General features: G+C 35.6%; 1 protein-coding gene across 2 annotated transcripts in view; it reads left to right on the top strand.

Annotated features, from left to right (window-relative positions):
• setd3.L (SET domain containing 3 L homeolog) overlaps positions 1 to 15,699 on the top strand; it is a 47,365-nt gene that overhangs the window by 18,393 nt on the left and 13,273 nt on the right. For both annotated transcript variants that reach the window (XM_018230498.2, XM_018230497.2), the window contains exons 7-8: positions 12,972 to 13,030; positions 13,506 to 13,620. In XM_018230498.2, the coding sequence (XP_018085987.1) occupies positions 12,972 to 13,030; positions 13,506 to 13,620 (174 nt within the window). The remainder of the gene's footprint in view (positions 1 to 12,971; positions 13,031 to 13,505; positions 13,621 to 15,699) is intronic.

Below are 15,699 nucleotides of genomic sequence, written 5' to 3'. Positions count from 1 at the left end.
TTTATTTTGAGACAATATCAGCTTGCATTTTTATAGCATTGTTTTTCTGTAAGGACTCTTTATTTGACATTTGACTCTTAAAGGAGAAGGAAAGCTATGGAGGCATTTTATTGCCAATAGTTTAGCTGCAATAATGCAAGCTAGAATGCTATATTTATTCTGTAGAATGATTTACCATACCTAAGTAAAAAGCTCTAGAAGCTCTGTTTGTTTAGGATAGCAGCTGCAGTATTAGCTTAGTGTGACCTCACTTCCTGCCTGAGTCTCTCCCTGCTCACTTATAGCTCTGAGCTCAGATTACAGCAGAGAAGGGGGGGAAGAACAGAAAACTGCGCATGCTCTTGCTCTGGGAAGTCTGATAAAGAAGCCCATGTGTACACAATAGAAGGAAAGAAATGCTGTGTTTCTTTTGACAGGGGAGCAGCATTACTTTGAGGGTTTACTGTTATATTTAGGTGGACCTTTTTGATAAGGCTTATGTAGCTTTTACCTTTCCTTCTCCTTTAAGACAAGTAAAGTTAAATAAACAATTTTATTTCAGGCAGTTGCTTTATGTGGGCTATTTTAACATTAGTCTTTAAGGGGCAGATTTATTAAGGGTCGAATTGAAAATTCTAATTTGAATTTTTGAATATTTTTCAAATTCGACTAGGAAATTATCCAAACTCGATTCTATATTTTTTAAAAAAAAAAAGATTCTAATTTGATTTTCGAGATTTATCATGCTTTTGCTTTCTCTGGTTTTCAGAGAAAAAAACTTGAATCGAGTTATAATATATATATATATATATATATATATATATATATATATATATATATATATATATATATATATATATATATATATATATATATATATATTTCGAATTCGGATCTGTAAAATTTGTCCCAGTTTTTACAATTAAATTTTTTCAATCGAGTATAAAAAAAAAAAATCACATTCATTTGAAATTCGACCCTCTAAATGTTTAGTTGCTGGTAGCCAAAGTGCCTGAAATCTCTCCATGTACCATTGTCCTAAGGCTGCTAAAAATAGGGAATCTATACTAATGAACATTTATGGCCCTAGTTGTTTTCAGATAGATCAGCAGAAATAACAACTTTTTCCAATTACTTTCTATTTTCTATGTGTCACAGTTTTTCTAATATTGAAGTGTAAAGTGTTATTTTTCACCTTCTAAAGCAGCTCTGGGAGGGGGGGTTGCTGATCCTGTATAGGGATGGGCGAATTTGACCCGTTTCGCCAACAATTCGCCACCAGAGAAATGATTTTGTTGCACGGCGAAATTTTTTTGACGTGCGTCATTTTTATTTTGACGCACAACGCCATACAAGTCTATGGGCGTCATTTTTTCGGTGAAACAAGGCGAAAAAATTCGCCCATCCCTAATCCTGTAAGTGTAAACTGTTCTGAATGGATACATTTAGTTGATACATTTCTTATCTTTAACCCTGCTGAGCAGAATCTCTGGGTTTCATTATAGGCAGCTGTTACAATACTAAGTTGCTGATATTTCAGAGATGCTGCTGAGAAATGTATCAACTAAATGTTGCAAAATTGTAACCTCACAATTACGGAGCTGCCAGACTCAAACACCAGAGACAGGTACATTCATCTTTAAACTTAGATTTTGGAAAAACAGTAAAAAATAAATAATGGAAAGTAATTGAAAAAAGTCTTTATTTCTGGGGAACAATCTGAAAACAACTGAACTGAAAAATAGTGTTTGGAAGGTGAACAACGCTTTAATGAAAATATATCAGAACCCCAGCTCACACAGATCTTGGTTGAGGCACATGATACACTGCCACAAGCAACAAATTGCCCAAAAAAGTCTTTCCATTGGATAACGTTACAATTTCCTCAAGAAAAATCTAGTACTTAAAACAATCTAGCTTGCTGCGAGTACTAAATTTTTTCCTTGCGACAATTGTAATGTTATTCAATGGAAAGTCTTTTACAGGAGGTTTGTTGCCTTCAGTAGTGATTTTTAGCACAGGCGACATATCTCTTCATGTTCCATCACCCTATTGTACTGAATGTCATTCTGTGACTAGAGTAGTATGAAAGACATATACAATACAACCCCGACGGCATCAAAACAGTGTAAATGTTTGGAAAACGTAAAATCCAGGGTAAAAAGGATGCAACTTGCCTGTATGGCACTGTAAGTAAAATTGGGGTTCTACTGTAATAGAATTCACTTTAAACATTTTTAATAGACAAAGAAGAAAGATAATTTGCATCATTCATGTTTTATAACCAAGAAACTGCATTCTTCATCTTGTAAAGCTTGTTTTGTGTGTATTTTATTTAATGTCACTACAGTGACTGTAGTGTACATTTGAATCACTTGTAACCAAGCACCTACTAGTCTATGGAATGACCGTTTGGGCTAGAGAGGTTATATATGGTTTTGCTTCAGTGGCTGTACTGTTATAAACATTGGCCGCTGGCTTTCTGTTTTGTTTCAGTGACTTGTCCATAAAAGGCTTTATTCTTAGGGGAGCACTAGCAAAACCTCTGCTGTTAGAGGAGTGTATTGACAAGAAGAAAACACAGCTTTTATGTTTTGCAGCTGCTGTTACAAGTCAAGCTGTAGCCTGATGTGATGAGGAAAAGCAGGTGCGACACTTGGTAGACAAAAATAAATCTTTGAGCAGGGAAAGTCGAGCTAATAAAAGTGGGCCTCTTAAACACTTTAACAAGCACAATTTTGGCAATTTAAAAGTTGCATAGAAATTAATTTTTTGACATAGAAGATTTTTAGCGATGCAACAAAGTTACATACTTAGGATATACAGTATATTTTATATGTATACATAAAGTCCTTTAGATTGTAAGCTCTGCAGGGAAACAATCTCTTTCCTCTCGTCTCTTTGACAATTACTCTTTAATGTAACTGTACTTTGTTTTTGTTATTGCAATGACCCCCTGGATATTATTATTCTGCTCTACATTGCTGCGTACATAAGTAATGCTAAATAAATGAGTTGTTAGGGTGATAAAAAAAAACCTCTTGTCGATTGCTTCAGGTTGTTTCATGTCCCATTACAGCAGGGGACAGTTATCCAGCAAATATGCAGGTGCTTACATTTTCTTGCATGGACAAGTTTTGGGTTGGTTCAACATGTGTCCTTAGAGCAAGTGGACTGCCAAACTGCCTGTGTTGACAGAAAGGAAATGATGGGTGGATGATACCTAGATGTCCCCTCTCCAACCACTCTAACTTCTGTGTTATTTAGATGTGCAAAGTACAGCAGAGAAATAAAGTGATACGGTCATGTTCTCATAGCTATAGCATAGATGTCAGTATAAGCAAAGCTGTAGGACTGTGTTCTAAGTTTTTTCCAAAAATGCTCCAATGCCGCCCCCAACTCAGCTCACTTACCCCATCCAGACACTCCAACCAGGCTAATGTTGCCTTAGCACAGAGGCAGGATGTCCATGATGCTGGGCTGGTTGAGGTTGCGGTGAGATTCTTTCTTAAGCCAGACCTTTTGGGGAATTCTGAATAAAACTGAAAGCACAGTCCTTTTCTAATACTGACACATTCATTGTTTGCTCCTTTTTGCTAATTCTTCCTGACTTCTCATAACTCATGTTACTGTTTAAAGTGCCCCCAATATTAAAATTAATTTAGATCTTTTAGAAAAATGCAGCTTGTGTCAATCACAAATAAATTGATATTAAAAAATACCTATGCCCCTATAAAACAAGATACGTGCCCCAGATTCATGTTATTGGCCTTTGAGTTTTTAGCAATGACTTTCCAGGGATCTTCGGCTGATTTTCAGACACAAAGCCTATAAAAACATTCTCACAGCTTAATATCAAATGTCTCTCTAGTTCTTGTGTGTTCCTAATATGTTAAATATTTGTGAATGATACTGATTTTTCTACCAAAACAAATTGCCATTTTGATTTCATGGCCCCTTTGAAGTTAGTCTTACAGAAAAATACTGCTTGTATAACCTTGCCAGCAGTACAAAACAGGTTGGTAGAACTTTTTACATTTATCATAACCTTTGTCTTTGCATGCTATTTAGAATTTTGCCCAGTGCTTTTACATTACCTATGTGATCCCCCATGTGCCTCTATGAGGAATATTTGTGTAGCAGTAATGTTAGCATTTGTAACTTAAAAGATAAGTAAAATATTAAAATAAGTTAATGTAAAACTGTTGAGTGCTATTCTAAGCTCTTTTGCAATTTACATTCATTATTTATTTTATTTTTATTCCAAGATATTAAGGGATACACGTGCTGTTAATATGAATTAATTTTGTTCCAACAGCACCACCTGCTGGTCAGTTTCTGACCAGTCTAACCACCAAGTAGTCAAGGAAGTTGTCAGGAGAAAGTGGCTGCTCTGATGTTCTTCTGCTTAGGAAAGATTTGAAAAAGGTTTCAACATTTTTCCTAAGTAGAAGAACATCAGAGCAACCTCTTTCTTTCTCCTGACAACTTCCTTGACTACTTGGTGGTCAGATTGGTCAGAAACTGACCAGCAGGTGGCGCTGTTGTATCAAAACACATTCAAATTAACAGCACGCGTATCCCTTAATATCTTGGAATAAAAAGAAAATAAATAATGAATGTAAATTGCTAAAGAACTTAGAATAGCACTCATCAGGGCTTTATTATATGTTATATAATCTTATCTTATTATATATATATATATATATATATATATATATATATATATATATATATATATATATATATATATATATATATATATATATATATATATATATATATATGATAATAAGATAAGATTATATAACATATAATAAAGCCCTGATGAGTGCTATTCTAAGTTCTTTTGCAATTTACATTCATTATGTATTTTCTTTTTCTTTATATCTATATCTATATCTATCTTTAATTGCCTTCAGACTCTCTTAACTTGCATAAGGGATGTTTTCTGACATTCTGTATGCACCTTACTCCATGGGCATCACATTAACTCCTATTCCATGTAATATGCTTTTTTTGGGGCCCACTGTTAAAGTTTTCAAAGGAGAAGTCAGATCAGATAACTTGATTGTCATCTCTCTGTTTTCTTCTTATTTTTTTAAGTAGAAAGCTTGCCAGACATTATGATAAGTATCACGTATTTATAAAGCACCAATATATTCCACAGCTCTGAACAAAAATGGGTGTATATATTGGACATACAGACTGCATGCAAAAAATCCAATGATATCCAATCCAAGTAAACCAGAGTAACTGATATCCATGGTGCAAAGTTTTTGTGTTCCATCTCATAAACATCCCAAAAATTGTGCCCAGCCTTATATCTGACCACAATATCTGTAGATGTACTGGCAGCAATTTGAAAATCAGAATGGAAGATGAGTAGGGGAGAGCCCCAACAATAGTCAAGCATTAAAAATAACATTAAAACGGAACAGCATGTTTTTGGTTGTAGGGGTCTGGGACCCTGACATTTTTGGATTTTTCGGATAGCATTTTTGTTTGCATCATGGAAATAGACTTGTTATGCAGAATGCTCGGGATGCTATTTCTGTAATTTGGATTTCTACACCTTAAATCTATCAATGAAATAAACCTATTAGGACTGTATTGCCTCCAATAAGGATTATTTTATCATAGTTTGTATCAAGTACAAGGTAATATTTTATTGTTACAGAGAAAAAGGGAAAAACCTGTTAGATTTAAATGGAGTTTACGGGAGATGGCCTTCGCGTAATTCTGTACTTTCTGCATAACACGTTTCCTAATAACAGATCCTATACCTATACCTGAAGTCTGAGACAAGGGGTGAAAAGCAAATAAAATGTATTTCTTGGGCATTTAAGATGCCTTCACTAGTACAGGTATGGGACCTATTATCCAGAATGCTCGTTCCAGATAACGGATCTTTCAGTAATTTGTATCTACTAGAAAATCTTGTAAACTAATTAAATAAAACCAATAGGCTGGTTTTGCTTCCAATAAGTATTAATTATATCTAAGTTTGTGTCAAGTACAATATACTGTTTTATTATTACAGAAAAAAAGGAAATCATTTTTAAAAATTTGGATTATTTAGATAAAATGGAGTAGCCTTTCCGTAATTCAGAGCTTTCTGGATAATGGGTTTCCTGATAACGGATCCCATACTTGTAATACATCTAACACGGATTACTCACTTTAAATCATGGAATATGTTAATAATGCCCCAAGAACAGCTTCTTTCATTTCAATTTCCTTTTAATTCTCAGTCTTTTCTTTGGAAACCATATTCTATGTGTTGACGCATAGGAGAGCATATTTTTTCGTTTGCAGGGAAAAAATCTGCATGCTTAATTTATTTGCCACATATTTGGGTGATCTTTTTATTTTCTTTCAATATGCAGTTTCTGGTTTCTGTAAATGCAGAAATTCTTTTTAATGAAACAGACAATAGATAGGCATTTGCAATTCCCTCCAATAAGTTGTTTCTGGTTTGTGCAATGCCTGTAAGGTCTTAATCACTTTATTTGGTGCTTACGTATTACATTGTAATTTTATTCTGTGTGTAGAAGTATTTCTTTAGTATTGACAGGCCACAACATTAACGTGCTGAGCAAAAGCTATCTTTTGCTGTGGGTTATTAAATATCTGTCAATTACAAATACCAAGGTTGTATATTAATGTCAAAGCAGCACATCAAAAATTCACGCAAAATGACTTCTTCAACAGTATTTAATACTTAATGCATTTGTCATTTTCTCCTTGTAAATATATTGACATGTTTTATTAATTGCTGAAGTGATTTCCTATGGTCCACTGACGGCAAGAAATGATGAATCACTTTTAAAGAAGGTTGCTATAGATAGGCTTTTTATTTAAAGGTGCATGAACCTATAATAGTGCAGTATTTTGATTAATAATGTATACTATGCCCATTGTGACATAATTAAGATCTAACATGTAATTGGCCTCCAATTAGATTGAGATTAGATTTAAAGAGCTTTTGGTTCTTTAAAGAAACAGTTCAGTGTAAAAATAAAAACTGGCTAAATAAATAGGCTGTACAAAATAAAAAATGTTTGTAACATAGTTAGCCAAAAATGTAATGAATAAAGGCTGGCGTGACTGGATGTCTTAACATAACAGAACACTACTTTCTGCTTTTCAACTCTCTAACTCAGTGAGCTTGCAAGTGATCCTTAGCATTCAGTTCAGATTCAAAATGGAATCCGTTATGGCCCATGTGGCCCCTCAAGTCACTGATTGGTTACTGCTTGGTAACCAATCAGTGCAAACCAAGAGAGCCGCAAAACAGGAAGCAGTGTTCTGACTATTATGTTAGATATCCAGTCACTTCAGCCTATATAGATGACATTTTTGACTAACTAACTATATTTGAAACATTTTTTATTTACCTAGTTTTTATTTTTACACTGAACAATTCCTTAAAGTAGCAAATTGGCATAGTTTTTTTCTCAGAATTCCAGCGTCATTGCAGTTGTTTGCCGAATTGCTTCAACTTCAATCAAAATATGTGCGAATTACCTTTTGCACTCCCGTAAATCAAACACACGTTGCGTCTAGCATTTGCATGGTTGGCATACTGTTACTTCCAGAATGCCAGTGTGCTTTGTATCAGGGACACCATTTGATCGTATTTAACTTGTTGCAAGTTCGAAATGTCTACTAATGCAACCAACGAGTTGCATTAGTAGACACTACTAGTGCCAAATTGTGCACATGCACCCTCACTGTTCATCAAAGGAGGCTGGATGGACTCTGAGAAAGTATTGGCTAGTGCAAGGAGCATGTATACTCACAAGTACCTTTTATGAATAAGTCCAGATGTGCACAGCTTTGATCTTATTTTTTATTTATTATTATTATTTAGCACACTTGCAGTTGTAAATGAGCCATTTATTGTATTCACTACCTCACTACATGCATATAACTAACCAAATATGGAGTGTTGGTGGCACAGTCTTGGATTGCAACTTTCAAGCTGAATGTTGGTTGATGGTTTTTTTATAATCCCAAAGGGATGGATTTAGTTGCATTTGGGCACTTCCATTTATTCTTGTCCTTTGTTTGTACTGTTTTGTTTGCCCATCAAGCAGTCCATATTGCAGCTGGGATTTATATTTGACTATTGAGCAGTGTGTATTTGCCTTTTGCAGTACTATATGAACATGTCCCTCAAGCTTGACACATGTGAGCACTTTCATTTATGTAATGATGATGGAACGGCAGCAGATATGCCTGTGTGGAGGGCTACCGTTATTTACCATGTTACTGTATTGCTTAGTTGCTCATATTTAATAAAAATGGATTTATTATCTCATAAAGCTCTCAACCTTTGTCTTTTAGTGTAACTTAAGTGCATCTGGCGGCAGCATTTGTAATGAAGACAAGATAAATAAAATCTATATTCTGTTATAGCTGCTGGAAATTGGATGACGAATATTATAAAGGGATGGGGTAACACACACCAAAATATTTAGTATATTCTCTGATGGTATTTTTATTCTCAATCTGTTTCATACAAGTCCACTGCTGACTTCAGTAGCTAATTCCACTTTGGGATTTTAAATGTTGAACCACTTGCAGTTAGTTTGGCATGTTCTTATTGGTTAATGATAAAATATGTGAAATGAGGGTGTGAATAATTCAATTACACGCTGGCTAGATATATTTGATAGGTAAGCATACACACAAAACTCTTATTGCTTATGGAATGAAGCAAATTCCAGAACCCACCAGCACACCCTGGCCTCTCCAGCATAAGTTGGCCCGGTGCACAGTCAGAAGGGATCGGCAACCCCAATTGTAGTAAGCGTAAAAAAGGAAGAACTGTCACTCAGAGCTCGATGCATTCTGACGAAGGGGCCCGCCCCCGAAACGTTACATTGTAATAAACACGCAGGGCTTTGCCCGCATGCACTCTGAGTGCCAGTTCTTCCTTTATTACGCTTATGGAATGAAGCGTCATGTTGCATATGTTTTCTGGTATTTTGTCATTTTTGTTTTATAACACACAAAATGCACAAGATGTCCCAAATCCACATTTTTTTGATTCAAAGAACTAAGTCTTCCAGAAAAAATTCAGCTGAATATTAAACCAAATTCAAAAATGAATTTGCTTTTTCAAATGTGAACCAAATAAAAAGAGCTTACTGTATTTTGGCAAGCTAAGTAGAAAATTACAAAAACTCCTTTCAATTGCAATTTGATTCACTAAATAATGTCAAAATAATTTTAAAGTGTAAATGAATAAATAATGTAAATAATAACTTTTCTTTATGCAAATAAAAAAAAAATTTTTTTTTAGTGAACATTCCCTTTAAACATACTGGACAGTGCCAATTTGTCTCTGAATATAGACTGTATGCGCTGAATATGTTGCATTTTTGGGCCAGTAGGTGGTGCTAGAATGACAGTAATGTCAGTAAAACATTACACCTGGAAGTCATTTTGTAGTGACTGTTATAAAAAAAGTTACATTTTTATCGGATTTATACCTGAAAAAGAAATTAATTTTCTAGATTTAAATTTCTCTGAATGCACCAAAATATCCCCTTTGCGTGGATATTTTTATTTTTAGATACTAGATGAGGATAGTAAAAGAATCGGTTATTAGCCTAAGGGGAAAATTATTTTTCCTACCCAAAGAATAATTTTGACAGATTTACTGCATATCACTTTAATACAAGGCTACAGATTTATTATCCAAACTTGTCTGAAAGGTAAGCGAGCTTGGGCTTATATGGAAACTGTCCTAGGCTTACCTCTTTCATGAGTTTGCTTTCATTTAACCTCTTGAAGCTCTCAGTGTAGCTGATATGCTGAGCCTTGCTGCCTTAAACCCCTTGTTCTTCTTGTATGTACTTCCGGAAACTTGTGTCTATTTATAAAGAAAGGGTGAATTTCAAGGGGATGTCCACTGAAAAATAAAATATTTGCATAATTAAAGAAAAGTTATTATTTGCTGTTTGTATTATACCATAAACTCTCTGTGCTCAGGGCCTTATCTCACATTAGTGTCTTGTTTGTAAACATGTAATATTGTTTGTTAATATGACCCATTAATAATCATTTAGAGGATATTTGTTAACATTCGTATACACACTGAACCGATGGCGCCATAAATGTCTACGTCTCACGCTCATGAGAACACTTATCCAGTGAGGGTGCACACTCTTGTGTTATGGGTATCATATCAAGTGCTGTGGCTACTACTCTGGATTTGCAATTAAGGATGATGGATCATAGGTTCAGCTCTATGCAAATTATGTTTCAAGATTTTTTATTTTTTTTTGCCCTTAAGCATGCAGGTTTTTGTAAAACTTTGAGAAACGCAAAATATGTATTGTATATCTTATAAGACTCAATTGACAGTTTTAGTACTGTACTAAGCAGTTATGCCTCATGGGCCTTAAAGTATATGTTCCACTGTGATGAGGACATATAAGACAAAGAGGTGTATGAGTAATGAAGTTCCTCTTATAGTCCATTTCATAGAGGTTATATCTTCATAATGTTTTCTGAACATTTATGCTTTACACTTATGTATATGCCGTAATAAAATATATAATTAAGATATGCCCAGTATGTGTCGGGAGGTATCCATGTTCTATAGCTCCTAAAACTACATTGAGGTCCAAACAATCAGGTAACTTTAACAACAACAACATGACCGTTTTTAAATGTAGGTAAACATCTCTACACAAAGGGGAACTATCACGAAATTGAAAATTTAATATAAGCTTCAGCATACTGAAATAAGAAACTTTCTAAATACAATCAGTTAATTTTCTGTACTGCTTTAAAATCACCAGACATCATGTCTCTCTACATGCAGGATTTGTGCAAAAGGCATTTATTTTGATAGATTTTGTGTGTACTGGAATCTGTTATTTGAGTGAGCTCCAATACATCTGCTAGGAAAGGAAGCTCCCCCTATAAGATATATTGGATCTAACTGTCAATGAATATCCAACACCCAACTGCAGCTTGGAGACAGAATGAAAAGAAACATGCCGAGAGAGGGATAGTGAAGATACACTTGATTATTTCAGAAACTAGGCAGAATTTTTAATTTATTATATTGAGAACGTTTATTTATGTATGCGGAAGCTTATATTAAATTTTAATTTAAAGGAAAAGTTGGCCCATGAAATTCATTTTAGCATGATGTTGACAAGTTTGTCTTCGTTTTGTATTTTTTGTCATAGCTTTTGGTTTAGCAGCTCCCCAACTAGTGTTCAATTTACCCTCACAACCAGAAAGTGTTTTGAATCATAAACGGCAATATTAACAGGCGATGGTCTGGAAAGAGGCAGAAGAAGAAGAAGGCAAATAATAAAAAACATACAAATAAAAAATCCATGTTAAGAATAGTTAATGTATTAATTACTGGCACCTCCAGTGGGGGAAAAATGTTTTACATTAGGCGCCCTTTAAGAGCTTTCCCAGCTAATACCAGCATGCATTTGAAACAGAGAGCATGTTTTGTTGGCTTTGAACGAAGAAATGTGGTGCTTGAGCTGCTGGCCCTTGGGCATGTCCGTGTTTCTAATGACAGAAAACAAAGATGGAAGATGTGCAGAGCAAGTCAGAATACAACAATTAGGAATAGTTTAAAGACTGAACTCAAAAGCCATACTGGAAAACAATGTATGTGCCAGCAGCACAAAGGGTTAATGCTAGGAGGCACGCAATGGGTTTTGTGAAGTTGTCTTTAACCAGTTAAATGCAGGAGCATAGTAAGCAGATCTGTGCAAGTCATTAAGCAGGCATGGAAAGCAAAGGGTTATACAAAGAGTGAAAGCTGGAGAAGGTGGAGAAGAAGCCACTGGCAATCTCCCACCCAATTGGCAGGCTCGCAGTGTATAATTTTCCTCAAATTGTGCACTGAGCTCAATCTTTTGTTTTCTAATTGATTTATAGTTTGAGCCACTTTTACCTCATCCCCTACTGTCCTGCACACAGTGCCAGCGAGTACATTACAGTGAGGGATGATAAATTGCCTTGCACTTGAGATGCTAATGCACCAAGAGTAAAACTGCATTCTACACAGGACTTCATTAACAGCACTAGGAGGCTTCCCAGCACATTCTCAGGGCTTTTTATTGTAAGCTATGTAAGAAGTGTTTGATTACATTTCTCAGCATAACAAGAATGTAACTGCATCCTACAAAGCTCATAATATCCTTTATTGGGCTGCTATAAAAGAAATGATACAGAAATGGAGAGAGGAATAGCTCTGGGGTTAAGGCACAGGCAGCTGAGTTATCCTGGACGTGACCTTAATCCCCGCAACTCTTCATAGAGAACACATTGACTGAGCCTAAACTCAAAGGGGGCTTTCATCTGATCTGCTCCATTGTTCGTTCCTCACTTCTATAAAATATCTGTGTTTATTGCCATTATTTGTATGGGGGGGATGCTGTCTTTCTGGGCTCTCCCATTTCTTGCAGAAAATAAGTCTGTGATATAGCGCAAAATTACTGTGTAAGCATCCATCTATAACATACTTCTAATTAGAACAGAATTTGGCTATCCGTTTTACTAAGCAAAAAATGAGATCAAACCATATTGAACTTTTGTGTGAAACAATAAATAAATGACTTAAAAATCAGAGGCATTGCTTTAGCCAGACAGTTCTCTAATTAATCGCTGCTTACTTTTGTGCATGTTTAAACGAAGGGTGCTTCCTTTTAGGATTGGCCACCTTTTTATTGTTAAATTTGTGATGTCTGCGTGTTCCAGTCTTAGAATATGAAGACGCAGATTAATGGCAGCTGCTGGGCACAACAAATTAACTTGACAGTGATGTATGAGAACATAATAGCATGTTGATCCCTGTGTAACGTTGCTGGACGCCTCCTGTTTCATTTGGCTCTTGTTAGGATCTGTTAGGAAGCTAAATTATTAAATTGTACAGACTGTTTTCATTTTTGTTTTCCTATTTCCTTCCTTTTCTCTTTCCATTGCCCCAAAAACCTCAGACCCATCCTAATGCCATCAAACTGCCTTTGAAGGATTCTTTCACTTTCGACGATTACAGGTTGGTCCTTTGTTTATTCTCAGTAAGATAAGTAGAAGGATGCTCTAAAAGCAGATCCCCCCCCACCACTGTAATTGTTTAAAGCCCCCGTTTGCTCTGTTGGACTGGCATGCTTTTGACTCTTGGGAAGCTCTAATGAGCCGGATGCATACACTTCATGGCATTTTCATACGCACAGATACCAATACATATGGGAATAAAGTTAGATTTAAGGATGGTTTGGGTGCTGCTCTTTGACCCAGATTTATAATCTAAAAGCATTCCTTTAAAATGCCATTTTCTTTTTAAGTGAGATCCAAGACCAATTAATAACTTCAGAAGTTTATTAATAGCTTAATTAGCATTTTAAATTATGGCAACTTTTTTTTTTCCTTTATAAATGCCATTTGTCCTTTGAATCACTGTGCAATTTCATGGTTCAAATAAGACATTTTCTGTCTTTCTTGTCTGTCTTGTCCATCTCTTCTGATTTCAGATGGGCAGTTTCTTCTGTCATGACAAGACAGAACCAGATCCCAACAGAGGATGGATCAAGAGTTACTTTGGCATTGATCCCATTATGGGATATGTGTAATCACACCAATGGGTTGGTAAGTGTTTTTAATTTAGTGGTTCACAATGTGATTCAAAATGCACATTTAACTGCAGTTGTGATGTGCAGGTTTCTGGATGCAGGATTTATTACGGAAATGTTAAAATTTGTATCCCTTGACTTTCACCTCCTAAGCTCCGCAGTATAATGAACTGATAGTTTCAGTATTGTCTTTTCTGTATTGACAATACAGTTTTTTTTTTGTTTGATTTTTGGCTCCAATGAATGTTCTTTAGTTACATAGTTAAATCAGGATGAAAAAAAGACATCAAGTTCAACCACTCCAAATGAAAACCCAGCATCCATACACACACCCCACCATATTTTCACATAAATTCTATATACCCATACCTATACTAACTATAGAATTTAGTATAACAATAGCCTTTGATATTATGTCTGTCCAAAAAATCATCCAAGCCATTCTTAAAGGCATTCACTGAATCAGCCATCACATGGCAGTGCATTCCACAACCTCACTGTCCTGACTGTGAAGAACCCCCTACGTTGCTTCAAATGAAAGTTCTTTTCTTCTAGTCTGAAGGGGTGGCCTCTGGTACAGTAACAAAGTAAGTAAGGGTGAAAAAAGACACATGTCCATCAAGTTCAACCTTTTAGTTTATTTTTTTTATTATCTGCCTAACTGCTAGTTGATCTAGAGGAAGGAAAAAACCCATCTGAACAGTGATCCTCTTTATGGGTAAAATGTCCCCTGCTATTTGTCTATAATGTCCTCTAATGTACTTGTAAAGTGTAATCATGTCCCCTCGCAAGCGCCTTTTTTTCCCCAGAGAAAGCAACCCCAACCTTGACAGTCTACCCTCATAATTGAAGTCTTCCATCCCTCTAACCAATTTAGTTGCACGTCTCTGCACTCTCTCCAGCTCATTTATATCCCTCTTAAGGACTGGAGTCCAAAACTACACTGCATACTCAAGATGAGGCCTCACCAGGGACCTATAAAGAGGCATAATTATGTTTTCATCCCTTGAGTTAATGCCCTTTTTTATGCAAGACAGAACTATTTTTTGCTTTAGTAGCCACAGAATGACACTGCCCAGAATTAGACAACATGTTATCTACAAAAACTCTAGATCCATTTAAGGAAACTCCCAACACACTGCCATTTAGTGTATAACTTGCATTTATATTATTTTTGCCAAAGTGCATAACCTTGCATTTATCAACATTGAACCTCATTTTCCAGTTTGCTGCCCAGTTTTCCAATTTAGACAAATCACTCTGCAAAGTGGCAGCATCCTGCATGGAACCTATAGTTCTGCACAATTTAGTATCATCTGCAAAAATAGAAACAGTACTTTCAATGCCCACCTCCAGGTCATTAATAAACAAGTTGAAAAGCAAGGGACCTAGTACAGAGTCCTGCGGTATAACACTGGTCCAATTAGAAAATGTTCCATTTACCAGCACTCTTTGTAGTCTATCTTTTAGCCAGTTCTCTATCCAGGTAGAAATACTATGTTCCAGGCCAACATTCCTTAATTTAACCAGTAACCTTTTGTGTAGGACTGTATCAAATGCTTTAGCAAATCGAAGAAAATCACATCCACTGCCATCCCAGAATCGAGGTCCCTGCTTAGCTTCTCATAAAAATAAATTAAGTTAGTCTGGCAAGATCTGTTACACATAAAACCTTACTGGCACACACTCCTAGTATTATGATTTGCTATAAAGTCCAGTATCTTATCCTTTATTAACCCTTCAAAAAGCTTTTGTACCACTGACGTCAGACTAACTGGCCTATAGTTTTAAGGCTGAGAACGTGATCCTTTTTTGAATAGCGGCACCACTATTCGCCAGTCTCTCTGCACTATTCCAGACACTTATTTGTGTAGACAGACAAAAAATATGAGTTCAAAATTATTTTGTTTTCATCAACCAGCTGACCTCCCTCTGATACTAAAGGTCCCACCCCTTCATTTTTTTAATAGTAACATATTTAAAAAAAAAAAAATAGTATCATAGTAGGGAATAAGCAACCTATGTATAGTCCACCTACAGTTCGTAACGGCTGTTTTTATAATTCACGCACACACTGTGCTGCCCCTATCCTCCT

The sequence above is a fragment of the Xenopus laevis genome, chromosome 8L, assembly GCF_017654675.1.
Source record: "Xenopus laevis strain J_2021 chromosome 8L, Xenopus_laevis_v10.1, whole genome shotgun sequence".
In the NCBI taxonomy this organism is placed as follows: Eukaryota; Metazoa; Chordata; class Amphibia; order Anura; family Pipidae; genus Xenopus; species Xenopus laevis.
This window is presented reverse-complemented; position numbering and strand designations above follow the sequence as displayed.